We start from the raw sequence: 13,898 nt of genomic DNA, 5'->3' as shown, positions 1-13,898 counted from the left end.
TCCTGCGCTCAGTACATGTGGCTGCCACTGTCATTATTACATATTATCACCCCCAAGTATGTTTTCCAATGAACAATCCCGGTAATGAGGCATGTGGAGATTTCCCAGGCAAGTGAGAAGAAAAGGGAAGCATCTGAGAGGCCGTGGCTCAGAGAGGAAAGGACGTGTCAGGGGCTGTGCTACCCAGATGGGATTCTCCAAAGTGCTGTTAACACAGAGCACACCCTGGATCCGGGCCGCGGCACCAGCTTGTTAGGAAGGAGCTTCAAAGTAGGATCTTTCTAGTTCCCCTCAGAGGAACATTCGTCCCAGCTTAAGTCCCAAAAGGTACACAAATACTGAGGGAAATGAACTTTTGGGAGGAGACCTTCAAGAAAATTTAAAGATGTAAGTTTGACAGTACCAAAGAGTAGATGCTCTTTCTGAATTTTAGAATTAAGTGGTTGATGTGTATCTAAATTCGGGTTTCAGCAGATGTTCTAGCATTTTGCTTTGTTTCATTATAATAACACTATTAAAGAAACGAATCCAATCCCAACGCACAAAGACCAATTTCTTATTTTTATAGTCATACCATGCCTGTGGCACTTACTTCACCAAAGGAAAGAACTGGTGTTAATTTCATCCATGACATTTTGGACAAGATTTTGGGGACGGTGAACTGTCCCAAATATGACTTCACTTTTATAAGGATGATTTGTCTTTAAAGATAAAAACTCTTTCAAGTGTTTGGATTTCTGAATCCTTCAGAAGGAAGACTATGTCATTTGATATTTAAATGATGACAAAATACAGGAAGTTGTTGAATGCACCTACATGTCAGGTCTCCATGATTTGTCAGTTTTATAATTTTATGACTCCATCAATTCTACAAGAGCTAAAATTTTTACTGTTTTCTGAAAGCCATTCTTTAGTACCGGCAGGATCGCTCCCTCATAAAGACACGTTCATTTATCCTCACCAGACACTCAGAGAGAGTCTGCTCTGTGCTGACGTGTCCGCCTGGTGGAACCTGACAGTGTGGGTCTGCCTGGGTCTGGAAACTTCACCAGGAACCATCTAGGCACAAACCATCGCTTAATGTGAAGAGTGTTAGAACCTCATGTGGAAAGTAGAAATGAGCATTCTATGCGCTGCATGTTTATTCCCTCATTTAAGATTTGGCCCAGCCACATCCCAATCTATGTCTTTGAAAGATTGTTTTTCAAACACAGCTTAGAAAGGACTCAATCACCATGTCATCTGTTATCTGTGTCTTAATAGACTTCTCAATGCACATGACCTGGGTGGGCATAATCTCTAGAGTTTGTCATGATTGGTCAGTTGTGGTGGAACTTTCTTTTATAAAATTAAGCAGATCAATTAATTCCTTTACTCCTAAAAAGAAACTTTGGCTTCTCCAACGATGGTTTCATTCCTGGGTTACAGAGGCTTCAGAATTTTAGAGAATTACAGTGTCTTACGGGTTATCTTGATTGCCCAGCTCCCAGAATTTTCTGTCATTGTTAGAGGGAAGATGTTGTTATTAAAAAATGACAAGAAGTAGCCTGACTGGAAGCCCCCTATTAAAACTGAACAATTTAGTAGTGACTAGCAGTGTGGCTCCCTCAGGAAATGCCATCAAGTAGGGCTGTGAGGTTGTGACCGAGAGCAGTGCCAGGTGAGGGGGTGGTGCTCGGCACTGAACAGGAGGGGGCTCCACCAGGTGTGTTGAGGCCCTGGACCTCAGGGATTACCAGATTTAGGAAAGAATATTCAGCGCGAGGAGAACAATTCATCCATCCACCCACAGCCAAGCAGGGGTGCCAGGCACCAGGTCCAGCGAAAAACCCAGAAAAGGGATAAAGTGCGGAGAAGACGAAACAACTCTTGTCCGTGGAGGGAGGCATGCCTGGCGGGGCTGGGGACTCCGCGGTGGGTGCTGGTGTGCGTGCCTGTGCGTGCCGACCTTGTGCAGATTTCCTGAATGAAAGCGCCACGTGTGGTTTTCTGCACACGGTTTTTTGAAAGAGAGAAAACAGATTTGTACCCGAGTCCTCAAGTGTGGCTTCAATGGAGCGTTCAGCAGGCGGCCGCTTCCCTGCCTGCATCAGCCCCGGAAGAATTGAATTTTCAATGACCCAGCATCTTCTTTGGTTGAAGACTGCACTAAGTACCTCCCTGCTCTCCTGCCATGATTAACTTCAGATGCTTTTACTGCCAAAAATCATGCCATTTATTGATATGAAACTTAATAATAGCTTGAGGCCCTATTGTGTAAAATATACTCTTGAGGTGTAAGATACAAGTCAGTCCACTTCTCAAGTGCTCCGGTTCCTTCAGCTTCCCCTAGCCTCGCCCAACCCACCCAGCAAAGGCCAGGGCCATGTGAGGGCGAATTGGATCTCAAGTGTTTTTTTGTATTTTTCACTGGACAGCTATGAGAGGGGTTTAGGGGAGGGCACGCCCACTGGCTGCGGGGAAAATCCCTTAGAGTTTTCGAGATGTTTGCCAAACCCAGTGGCTGCAAACGTACAAGACGAGGAAACTGACAGATTGTGAGTGAGGTTGAGATTCAGAATTGACTTTTGGAAACAGCTGCAATTAGTAACATCTTTAAAACATATTTAGATATTTAGGGGGGAACGGGGTTAACCCACATTCCCTGGATGGAAAGAACACATTGAATCATAAACTGCGTGAGCACGCGCGCGCATGTGTGTGTGTGTGTGTGTGTGTGTGTGTGTGTGTGTGTGTTCTGACTTCCTGGCTGCTCAGGGAATGGTCCCCACATTCCAAATTTTCAGTTTTCTCTGCACATCTTAACACTTGTGGGGGGAAGGGGAGGGGAGAAAGATCCACGACAGAAATTCTGTGTTTCTGAGGTGCAGACCTCAGAAACGACGCATGACAGATGCTCGCTGCGGTTGGTCATCGGCTGGTGGCGGGCTGCTTCTGTGAGCACTTAGCAGTCGCGTTTCCGCGGGTCTTTCCCTGGGGTCCTGTGTCCTGAACCTGATTGAAGGATCGCTGGTCACGGGAAGAGGACCTGCCACATCAAACACACCATCTGTTTCCTCCTGATTGTGTGTTGGGAGGGCCTGTGCTTAGAAGCCAGTGTGAAGGGCAGACATGCAAACTCGAGCGCCCGACAGCCCCCGTGGCTCATGCTTTGAATCTCGGCCAGGGTTTTCCTTTGCCTCTGGGTGAAGGAAGTGTTGACTGTGACTGTCCAGGTTCTGTGCACGGTTTTCCTCTCGTGTCGTCTTAAGGAGGCCGCACAGTGAGCTAGCTTCCCTCCGTGAGGTCTCAGGTGGCCCCAGAGGCCGGCTTGCCACACCCACAGGTGCCAGCTGGGCATGGGGGGTGGCGGCAGGGGGGTTAGAGTAGCCAGCACCAGCTCCACCTGCCCTGTCTCACTCTCAACACCTTTAGTGCTCAGAAGTGCAAATCTCCGTGTCACCAAGGAGCGTACTGGGCAGAATCACTGTCTGTGGGAAGCTGCCCCCTTAGGGGCTGAGGAAGCGCACGTTCCCCGGACCAGGACTGTCCCCTCGGCTTCACAGTCTCCAGCGGGAAGGACGCATCCGCCTAGGAACATGCCTGGGAGGAGGGGTGCACCCTGAAAGACTGAAATTCAATAAATGCGCTTATCTTGCTGTCAACCAGAGATGCCTGCTCTAATCACATTAGCTTATACAAGGGCACATGGTGCAGGGGTACAGCCTGGTCCTTCAGACAGACCTAAGTGCTAACCTCCGTCACTCCCTTGTTCTGCAACCTGCAGCATGGAATGAGCACGCTTAAGCCCTTTGAGCCTAAGCATTGCATTTTAAATGGCACTGAAGTTTGCTGCCTGTCAGGTTGGAGGCAAGGATCTGCAACACCAGCATGTGCCCCACGCGATGCTGGCACAGAGCGGGCAGCAAGCAGCTCTGGGGCAAGAGGAGCATCCCCAGCGGTCCCTGGGCGGTCCTGAACCCCACCCCCACCCCAGGGGAGTTGCCAGGACACCAGGCTCTGGAGCCGCTGGGCTTGGGGCAGGCTCAGCATCTCTCCATGGAAAGTGTCGGCTTGCCAAGCAAAACGGCGTTATCATTTCCTTTTTCCCAAGCTGGACAACAGGCGGGAGCAACAGGCAGCGGAACTTCCAGTTTATTTCAAGAAAGCCTGGGGCTGCTTCCCCTCCCTTCCTCCTGCCTTTTAGTTGTACAGTTGTTTGTTTGAACTTGAGACTTCCTGAACTTGGAAGGTGTTTTTGGCATGGGCCCTCGGAGCAGCTCCTTAACATTCGGAGCTCCGGCACAAGCCCCCTTTCTAAGGAAGGAAACGCCCAGAACTTGCAAATAGAGTGGCTGGGTGCGGCCTCGCCTCCACTCCGCAGGAGTCTTTCTCTGACACCACAGGCATCTTCTCCCGCGGCCTGTCCTGCAGGGTGTGGCGGGCAGGCTAGCATCCCTGTCTCTGCGGGTGGCAGGAGGCAGGCCTGGGGCAAGGGCAGGTTCTGAGCTGCGCAGAGGGGACTGTCAGTGCAGGCAGTAGTTCCAGAGCGAGGCCTGGACTTGGGGACTCCAGGGGACAGACTTGACTTGACGCTCTGGTCGCTAGAGATTGTGTGCCCGGCCCCGCGTGCAGAGCGGCACCGGGTGCCCTGGCCCCCCATCGTCGGTGCCTGCAGGCCGGTGGAAACCACATCGCTCTGGCACAGGGGCCGCGTTTGGACCTCGTCTGAGCCTATCCTGAAGATTCAGAGCCTCCGCTGCTGCTGCTGCCGCCTGTCCCTGGTGGAGAGACCAAGTGATGGCTGAGAGGCGAGCGTCACAGGGAGCCCCTGGGGGCCCCCAACGTCGATTCTGGCTGCTGACCCGGAGGCGCCGGGGGACCTCGAGGCGCCCAAAGCCCGGTGAGGCGGGAAGGGGTGGCACCGTCCAGGGCACACAGGGACAGGCTCCAAGTGTCCCTTTAGCAGGCAGGCACTTGCCTGTCCATTTCTTTGACTGAAAAATGTGTGCCATTTGCAATACTTTTTTAAAAAGGTTAGAAGTGACGTGTTGGGCAATCTCCGCTGAAGCCAGACTTCAGGTCTTGCTTCATTTGCTTTCCTTAAAGTGTTCCGGTTCTGAGGAAGCTGGACTCGCCTGTCTCTGCTTTGCTGGGCTGATCATGGGGTAGACACAAGGAAAGCATTTGGTAAGTTGAGCACCGGGGCACGTGAGGCTTACATGCGGTGCCCTTTCTGCCTGGAGAGTGCCCTGCAGGTGGGAGGATGGATGGAGCAGAGCCCTCCCATCCTGCCCCTGTGTCCGAGCTCCCGTCCTCTGTGGCCAGACACCAGAGCCAGCGAGCCAGGCTCGGGCAGGCGGTCCCCTGCCAAGGAGCAGGCTGCCTCAGAAGGGCTGCTCTCTCTGAATGGCACTGCTTCTACTAGAAGAAGGCGCGGGAGCTTTGAGCATTTGCTCAGCCAGACGGCACGACTGAAATTCTCATGGGTCTCAAAATAATGTGTTTTTACAAATTGACTTCCAAAGGAGCAGGGATATTCTAATAGACCAAGTTGGAGAAAAGAGCCTTGTCACACATTTCCGGTCCTCCCTCCCAGGAGCACCCCCTCTCTTCTTCCGGAACCTGAAAACCCCTTGCGGCTGTGCCTGGCTCTGTGACCCGGGCCTGCTGTGGGGCATGGTGAGGGCATCAGGGTGGCATCTGTTCCCTGGACAGATGCCCTAATGTAACATGCCAGGCATCAGGAATAGGTCAGAGCCAGCTCCACACCTTTCTGGGGTGTGGGGGCCCCATGGCTCTCTCCCTTTTGGGAAGGGTGTAGGGCCGGCCAGTTAGCACTGGGGAGAGGATGATGGATGCCTGTGCGGAACCAGTGAACCTGTGTGAAATCTTCCCTGACCTTGGTTGTTGGGGCTTCGACCAGCAGCACCCCCTGGGCAGGGCTGAGCGCGTGGCCTTGGTGTGGCCGGTGGCCGCACTGGTGGCCCTGGGGGTAGACTCAGCCATGGGCAGGAGAGCCTCCCTCAGTTTCCCTTTGGGTGAGGAGGGCGGCGGGGACTGAAAGCCTGACTGCTTCCACTTCTCGGTGGTGATTCTGAGCTCAGCTGCATCGGAACAAATGATTCAGGGTTAGGCCACTGACTTCTCCCCTAACAGAGTGTCTGGCGTGGTTACGAGGGTCTTGTGTGGCCCCTGGCCCTGCCCAGCGCGTATAGGGATGAGAAGGCTTCGTTTCTGTCTCTCCAGTCCTCCCAAGCCCGCTGTTGGGTGTTGGGGTGGGGCGGTCCCTGAGTTGTTTGACCAGACCTGCCCTGGCCCTGGTGGTTCTGTGCTGTAGCTCTGTTAGGGTGGCACCCCTGCCTGGGAAAGGGCTGAATTATCATCCTGATGCCTGGAGACTTAGAGAGGGAGGGGGGTGGCCTGAGGCTGCCCCCACTCCCCCCGCCAGTCATGTGGCCTGGGCAAGTGGATCTACTGCTCCAGGGGTGTCCCGTTGGGAATATGGTTCCCCAGGCACCCACTCTCTGAAATGAAGGCCCCCCTAGGTGTCCCCTTCCCTGTGAAATGGGGCCCCCCGGGCATCCCCGTGCTGTGAAAGGAGAGCCCTTGGTGCTGGGGTCATCGCTGAGCCTGTGCAGAGGTCAGGAGCAGGGAGGGTGCCCTCTGACTTGAGTGGCTTCTCTCTTCGTCGGCAGCACTCGTTAGATAGCTGTATGCTGTGACCCTGCCTGTCGGTCATCAGGACCCATGTGTAGGACGGGCAGTTCAGTGCTCTGTGACATGAGGCCTGGGTCAGCCTGGCTCCATGCAGCCCTCCTGGCTCAGTGCCCCGCCTCCCTGCACTGCCCTTCCCCTGGCCTCCCCGCACTGCCCAGCCTCCCTGCACCAGCGCACCCTGGCACTTCACACCCTGGCACCCCCACGACCTGCAGAGCAGAGACCCAGCTCTCAGACACCCACTGCTTACACTTTCCTTGCTCCCAGAGGAGCAGCCCGGCTGGGCAGTCTTCCTGCCTGGGAATTTGTCCTGGTTCCTTCCTCAAAAACCCATGGGTACATGCATGTCTGGGTCAGGCTGGCCGGGGGGGGGGGGGGGGGGGGGGGGGGGCATGGACAGACCTCCCCAGACTCCGCAGCTCCTTTCCTTGGGTTGAGCATTGAATGAAGTATCCTCAGGTTGACTCCACAGTCAGACTTCACACTCCAAGTAGAGGGCATGGGGAGAAGGGATAGTGGCGAGACTGTAGTTTTCTTTGATAACCAGAAACAACGTGATACCAATTAATTAAGTGGGAGTTAGAGATAATCTCTTGAATGCACCTCTGATCTGTCCTACTTTCAGCAATAGAACCATGACCTAGAGTGGGCACTTGAATGCACAGGGAAGGGCATTCCCTCTGAGCTCATCCGTCCTAGGACATTCGTTTCAACAAGCCAGGAAAACCGATAGTTTTACTTAGAACTAAAAGATTCTCTTTTTGGAAACATGCTTCAGGTTGACAGGGACCATTTTAAACAAATCCAGAATTAATTAAAAGAAGCAAATAGATATATTTGAGACAACTGGTTGAGTTGGTCGCTGCAAGAGAGCACAGAATTTCTCTTTGAGCTTCCTGGTGGCTAATGCAAAGAGGGAACATGTTTGGATTCCCGGTCACATGCAAAATAAAAGGTTCTTCTGGAAGGAATTCCTGGAGGAAACCAGTAACTCAGCTGTGTACATTGGAAACAGTGGCTCACTCCGTGGGTGACCCCTTTGGAATATCTCCTTTCTTTTGGAAAATCAGGCACCTACAATGTTTCAGTGAGGCCTTTTCCAAAGTGGGCGGAGACAACAGTATGGCTCCGGCATTTGCTTGGGTTCCTCTGCCTGTTTCGGGACAGCTGACTGCTGGAAGGGGGATCTGACCTGTGGCTTACAGTCTCTCTCAGCAAGACGAGCTGCCATCGGTGCCGTGTTGGACCTCATAGCAGAGGCCGCCAGATGTGAGGCTGGCCTTCCCTGTGACCTGGGGAGGCGGAGACCCATGCCTGTGCTGAGGCCAGCACTGAGGGGAGGATGCCTGGGGAGGAGCCCCGGGTTTCTCGTAAGCAGCTTTAAGTGAGCATAACCATTGGGGGAGACGCAGTGTTGATACTTGGCCTCATCTGGATCCGGTGGGTCTCACTCAGAACAGCCTTTATGTTTGCAAACCTGGTGTTCGTCTTTTCAGGAGCCACAGAAAGCAGAGGGGAAGCACGCATTCTCGTTGTTGTTCTCTTTGGAACTCCCAGATGAGCGGCTAAGGCCGGAAAAGAAGAGGAGAGTGTGCTGTGTTATTTAAAGTGTGCATATTCGGAGAAGAAATACTTGTGTTGAGATATTTCCTGAGGGACTCTAGTCAACCTTATTGTAAGAAGTTTCATGGTTTGAAGAAATCTGGTTATTATTATTTTTTTATTATGATTTTTTAAAATATCAGGCAACGTGGTGGATGTCACTGCTTCTGGCCTCCTACCCCAACCACCCAGGCCAAATTGGCTCAGGCCCCAGGAGGACTCAGAGCTGGGGTGGGAGGGTTGATATTTCTGATCTTTGGGGAGCCCTGGGGCTGCAAGCTCAAACCCTCAGCTCCCCAGGCTCCACTGTCTAAGTAGCTTAGACTACAGCGTGTCACGAGGCATATCACTGGTCACCTGCTGGTTGGGGTCTATGGACTCTGTTTGCGGCCTTGATCTGTGAGCATGGAGTGAGAGGAAATATTTCCCACTGTCCCCGGGGAGCCCAGGCCATCTATTGGGCAGGGTAGGGCCAGCTGTGATGGGAATGAGGCGGCTGAACATCTCAGGACTCTACAAGAGGGTGTCCAGGTGGGGGCGCCTGCTCTACACCACAGATTGTTAGAGACACAGACTGAATGGAAAGCTAAGAAGAGAAGAGAGGGGCATTAGAACACGGTGCCTGTACCTCTGTTTTGCTCACCCGCCTTTAAATAAATATAGGCTCTGCCTCTGCTTGTTCCAGCAAGTGACTAGTGTCCAGAGAACTGAACTTTATCAGATGGAAGAAGGTAGTGACGCGGAGTCGTTCTGGACAGTCTTGTCGGATGTAACATGTCTAGCAAATATGCTTCTCTCCCAGCTGGTGTGGCGCATAGCTGTATCTGACCTGCCCATCGCCTGCTTAAACGCGCGGGGAAGTCACGCCAGCAGAGGTGTCCCTTGTGCCTTGAACTGAGGCCGAGGCGGACCCAGAGGTTCCTTTTTCTTTCAGTCACCCCGCACCTGGCCAGCAGGCCGGGAGGCGTGTGCAAATGCGCAGGGTGGAGTGGCAGATGTTGGAATGCAGGAGATTAATCACCTTTTAATGCTTCATTCTCTCGTTCATGGGTAAAAACGAAAGTAAAAAGCCAGCTGGTCCCTCAGGTACATTTTAGGGAGCAAAGTTCAGTGGGAGACGGCTAATGGGTAACCGCAGGAGGGCTGCAGGATCGCCCGCCGCCCGCGTGTGCTTCTCAGCCATGGGAGACAGATATGCTACCCGAATCTCCGTGTCTGAGATGAAGCGCTACTACATGTTTTCTGAGAGGTGCTCCTGGCTGCTCTCTGTGGCTGAGGGTGAGTCCGTGGGTCCGGCAACCCACCGTCCCTTTGGAGTCGCCCGCCCAGGTGTCCTGGGAACGGTCAGGGCTGCTGGCTGCGTGGCCATGGTTTTAGGGCAGTGGTTACTCGCGCTGTGCACTGTGGAGATGGTTCTTGTGGGTTTCTTGTGTTGGTGAGGGACCGTGCAGTCTGTCCTGAGTGATGTGCAGTCTGTCCTCTGGGAGCCTGGAATAGTCCAGGGAATGGGGATTATGAGCAAATGAGCCTCCTTTCACCAAAGTTATCATTGGATAACTCTAAGTCATGTCATCAGCTACCCAAAAGCAAAGATCTCCCCTTGCTAGCAAGTATAAGCTCCACGGCTGGTTGGAATTCGAGAGGGGAGAGCTCAGCCAGCAGCAAGCCCATCAGGGCTGCAGCAGACCTCATTCCAGGGGCGCTTGATACATGAGGGTGCACGTGTAAAATGCAAAACAGAACAGAAGCCGGTAGCCCCGAGGTATTGATTATTCCTGGACAGAGTGACACGAGCCTGGTGACTTACTTGCTCGGTGACGTACAATTCCACGACAAAGCTGTGTCCTTGTCCGCTCTCCAGGAAGCTGCGGATCCCAGCGGATCTCCCCGGCACAGTCCCAGCACAGAGCCCAGGGCCATGCCCAGGCGGTGCAGTCTCCTGTCGGGGAAGGGGGTGCCTTCATTCACCCCTGACATTCAGAAGGTCTCCTGGAATGTGGTTGTATATACATGGCTCCTGAGTTGGCTGACTCCCGTCTCTCTGTGGTGAGAACTCAACTCGGACGTCCCCGTGACCGGGATCTGGTCCTGCTGGGGAAGACACAGCCGCAGGGAAGGCAGGAGGAGCCATTGAATGTTTCCTCCACATTTTATGTGGCCCCTGGTTCTGAGTTCTCATCATCAGACCTGGAGCTTTGCCATTTACAAAGCTTTACGTCACCATCTGATCTCCATGTCACCATTGTACAGACGGGAGGGTCAGGCAGTGGCTTCAGAATTAACATGGCTTGTCCTGGAGGTTGTTAGGAGGGACCACAGCAATGGGGAAGCAGGCGTGGGTGCTGACAGGTGACTTGCCAGTGCAGCTTGGGTTTGCTGGGTGGACCCGGGAGGGAGCAGGGAATCCACCCGAGGGACCAACCCCCCCAACCCCCGGGGGACAGCTGAGAGGGAGGGTCAGGATGGCTGGGCTGGAGCAGAGAGAAGGCAGCCTGGGGGAAGAGCCTCGAAGGCGGAAGTGAATTTGGCCTCATAGTGTGGGGCTGGGCTCTGCCCAGGACATCAGGGGCTGCCTCGGTTTATCTTTTTGTAAAACAGGAAAATTGAGGCTCCTATGGAGGCTTCTGAAGTCAGTGACTGGGCTGAATCCACAGTTGGACTAGGTAGCCTTAAGCACTTGAGAGAACACCGTGAAGGAGTGTGAAGTTAATCATGTTGGTCCAGCACTGGCCGGCAGCTAAAGCATAGCCCATTGGAGAGGCCCACTGCATTCCCTCTGTGCCAGAGCCGGGCTGGTCTCCGCACTCCGGGTCCCGGCACAGTGAGCACTTGGTGCTGAGACACCTCCCAGAGGAAGAGCCTGAGAATTTGAAAGCTGCGTATAGAACAGAGACCAGATGGCAAGGTCTTCTGGGGGCTGTGAAAATGGTCCATTTCAGTGATCCCCAGGACACGTCCTTGGTTCTAAAGTATTTTGGGAGGAACTGCACGCGTGGGGACGAGAATTTGGGAAATCAGAGCATAGGTGCTGGCTCCCTCCAGCCCCCCAGGAGGACTGTTAGAGGAGAGGCTGTCTGGGTGCCTGGCCACCGCCCAGTGCCAGGCTCAGTTCTTGGCCATTTCAGCCCCAGGCCCCATGGAGCCCCTTGCTGCCACCCCGGTCTGGGGAAGCTTCGCCTGCATCAGAAACAAGAGCCTAGCAAATGCCCGCACCCCGACCTCGGTCCTGCATCTCCCACATGTGCCTTCTCGGGTCCTCTCGGCGACGCTGGGGGACCCCAGGAATATTAGAACTCACCACTGGCCAACGTCTGGGTTCAGGTTTTACCAAGAAAATATGCCCCAGGGCTCTTCAGAGGTTCTTCCTTCTCTCGCCCCCTGTCCTCACATCTGAGAACAAGAAAGGCATGTCCGTGTGACTTGGGACCCAGGCCACGGTGTGCTTCGGCACTGAGGTATCAGAGTCAGGAGCAGGCCCTCGGTGGGGGCAGGGCGCCCAGGACGCAGGCCAGGGTCCTCCCAAGCCCATAGCACGAAGTTTTTAATGGGCAATAGAGTTTCTGTTTTGATTCTCAGTCTTTTTTCCTCTTTTTTTCACTTAATGCCCAAATTCCCCTCCCGGTTCCCCCAGAACTGCTGTTCATGTGATAATGAAATCCAACCGAGACCGGCTGCCACGAGACCAGGAGGCACACGCTGGGTGCCCCGTTCTCCCTATTTGGCTAAAAATACTCGACTGGTAAATTAAAATTGAGTCAGAGTGGCAAACAGGGGAAGTGAAACCGGCCTTCGGGAACCTCGAGGATCGAGTCCTGAATCTCAGAAAGCTTAGCTGCTCTGCGTGGACGAGCAGGAGGCCGGGCGAGCTGGGCTGGGGAGCGTCTCCGTGCACAGCAGGTAGGGGCCTCCAAGCCTGAGGTCAGAGTGTTGCTCAGACACAAGTGCTTGTTAGAACTGGGTGTTTAATGTGATGCCGCAGAAGTCGTGTTAAGAACACAGATACTGGCGAGTGTGCTGTGGACATGTGACATCCGACACGGATGTAAGGAGCGCCAACAGGGGCGCCACCAGCAGTGCTGCGTGGTCATCGCTGTCCACAGCCGGTGTCGGAGAGGTGCCCAGGGGAGAGGGTACGCCCAAATGTGAGTCCTTTCTGTGAGCAGTGGGAGCCCGCTGCTGGCCGTGTGATGTGTCCTGAGGAAAGATAAGCAGGGCTGGGCATAGGCGAGTTGCTCTGAATTAAGAGTCTGTGTCTAGAAGCAAGTTTCAGGGAAAAGGACTGGGGATGGGAGGCTTCCGGTTAGGGAGGTGTGCACGGTGCGTCTGCAGGGCCAGTGGGCACTCCGGGGCTGTTTACTGGCACTGCCCAGTGTGTTATGATTCAGAGGAAACATGAATAACATCTAACGTTATTTGCTATGTGGGTATGGCTGCTTCTGGCTAGGACACATGATACTTTTTATGCTCTTTATCTACCACATTTTTTTCTACTATTATATGGCAAGCAAGAAAGGTTGTTTAGTACCTCTGGCGTGCAGCGCTACCCTTATAAAAAAAAGCATATGAAAGGACAGGAAAGAAAAGCAGCGGTGAACGCCACATGTTCGCCTCTGCTGTCTCGGAGCGGGTGCTGGGACCTTTCCCCTGAGCCCCTAACAGGTATGTGTCAGCCCTCCCTGCTGGGTGGCTCTGCGTGTGGGTGCCCCACACACGTTGATGTCAGCTGGCTCCGTGGTGACCCTTAGAGGACATTCTACGTTGAGCAGGAGATAAAGTTCAACGTTTGGGGCCCTTTCTTAACTCATAGACTCTGTGTGAGATGCAAAGGGAATCGTAATTCGATCATATTTTTCTCTTAATGTATCAGTCTTATCATGGTTCTGCTTTGTAGGAAACCCTACCCATCCTGAAAGCAACATGAACAGCAAAGCCCTTCTTTGTCACTGTCTTATGTTGAAAGACCACTAGGAATATAAAATGTGTGGGCCACACTACTGTAAGAACCTGTTGTGGCAGTTTTGTTCTATATCCTACAGCATCACAGAAAAGTTGGGGTCAGGGGGATTACGTTTTCTACATCTCTAGAAGAAAAATGGTTTTCAAGAACGGAAAGTAGCCCTAGCTGGTTTGGCTCAGTGGATAGAGCGTCGGACTGTGGACTGAAGGGTCCCAGGTTCGAATCTGATCAAGGACACATGCTCAGGTTGTAGGCTTGACCCCCAGTTGGGGGCGTGCAGGAGGCAGCCGATCAGTGATTCTCTATTATCATTGATGTTTCTATCTCTCTCTCCTTCTCCCTTCATTTTTGAAATCAATAAAAAAATATATATATTTAAAAACACAGAAAGTAAAGAGTGTGTTAAATAGATCCAGCACAAACATACATCATGCGGAGGAAGCCTTGAGAAATATAAAAGAACACACCTCCAGACTAGACGGGGCGGGAAGCATTGGGTTTGATAATTGTCCGTTTGCAATTTTAATCAACATCTGTGTGAAATATGTCCACTCTTGTGAGTAAACGTTTATTTTCTAAGATTGCCCGAATGAGTGATCAGAGTACCCTCCATGACTCCTATAGAACAAACTTTCAGAAA

The 13,898-nt window shown here is 52.9% G+C and overlaps 1 protein-coding gene across 9 annotated transcripts in view; it reads left to right on the top strand.

Moving 5' to 3' along the window:
- Window positions 1-13,898, top strand: part of MCF2L (MCF.2 cell line derived transforming sequence like) — a 175,405-nt gene that overhangs the window by 75,149 nt on the left and 86,358 nt on the right. Inside the window, exon 1 of one of the 9 annotated variants that reach the window (XM_036298206.1) lies at window positions 4,231-4,882. The exons of the other annotated variants lie outside the window; for them this stretch is intronic. Within the exon in view, the coding sequence (XP_036154099.1) occupies window positions 4,780-4,882 (103 nt within the window). The 5' untranslated portion in view covers window positions 4,231-4,779. Of the gene's footprint in view, window positions 1-4,230; window positions 4,883-13,898 lie in introns of those variants that run through there. 9 annotated transcript variants of the gene reach the window in all.

This window comes from Myotis myotis, unplaced genomic scaffold (assembly GCF_014108235.1).
Source record: "Myotis myotis isolate mMyoMyo1 unplaced genomic scaffold, mMyoMyo1.p scaffold_m19_p_3, whole genome shotgun sequence".
Classification (NCBI taxonomy): Eukaryota; Metazoa; Chordata; class Mammalia; order Chiroptera; family Vespertilionidae; genus Myotis; species Myotis myotis.
The sequence above is the reverse complement of the archived record's forward strand: the minus strand, read 5'-3'. Positions and strand labels throughout refer to the sequence as shown.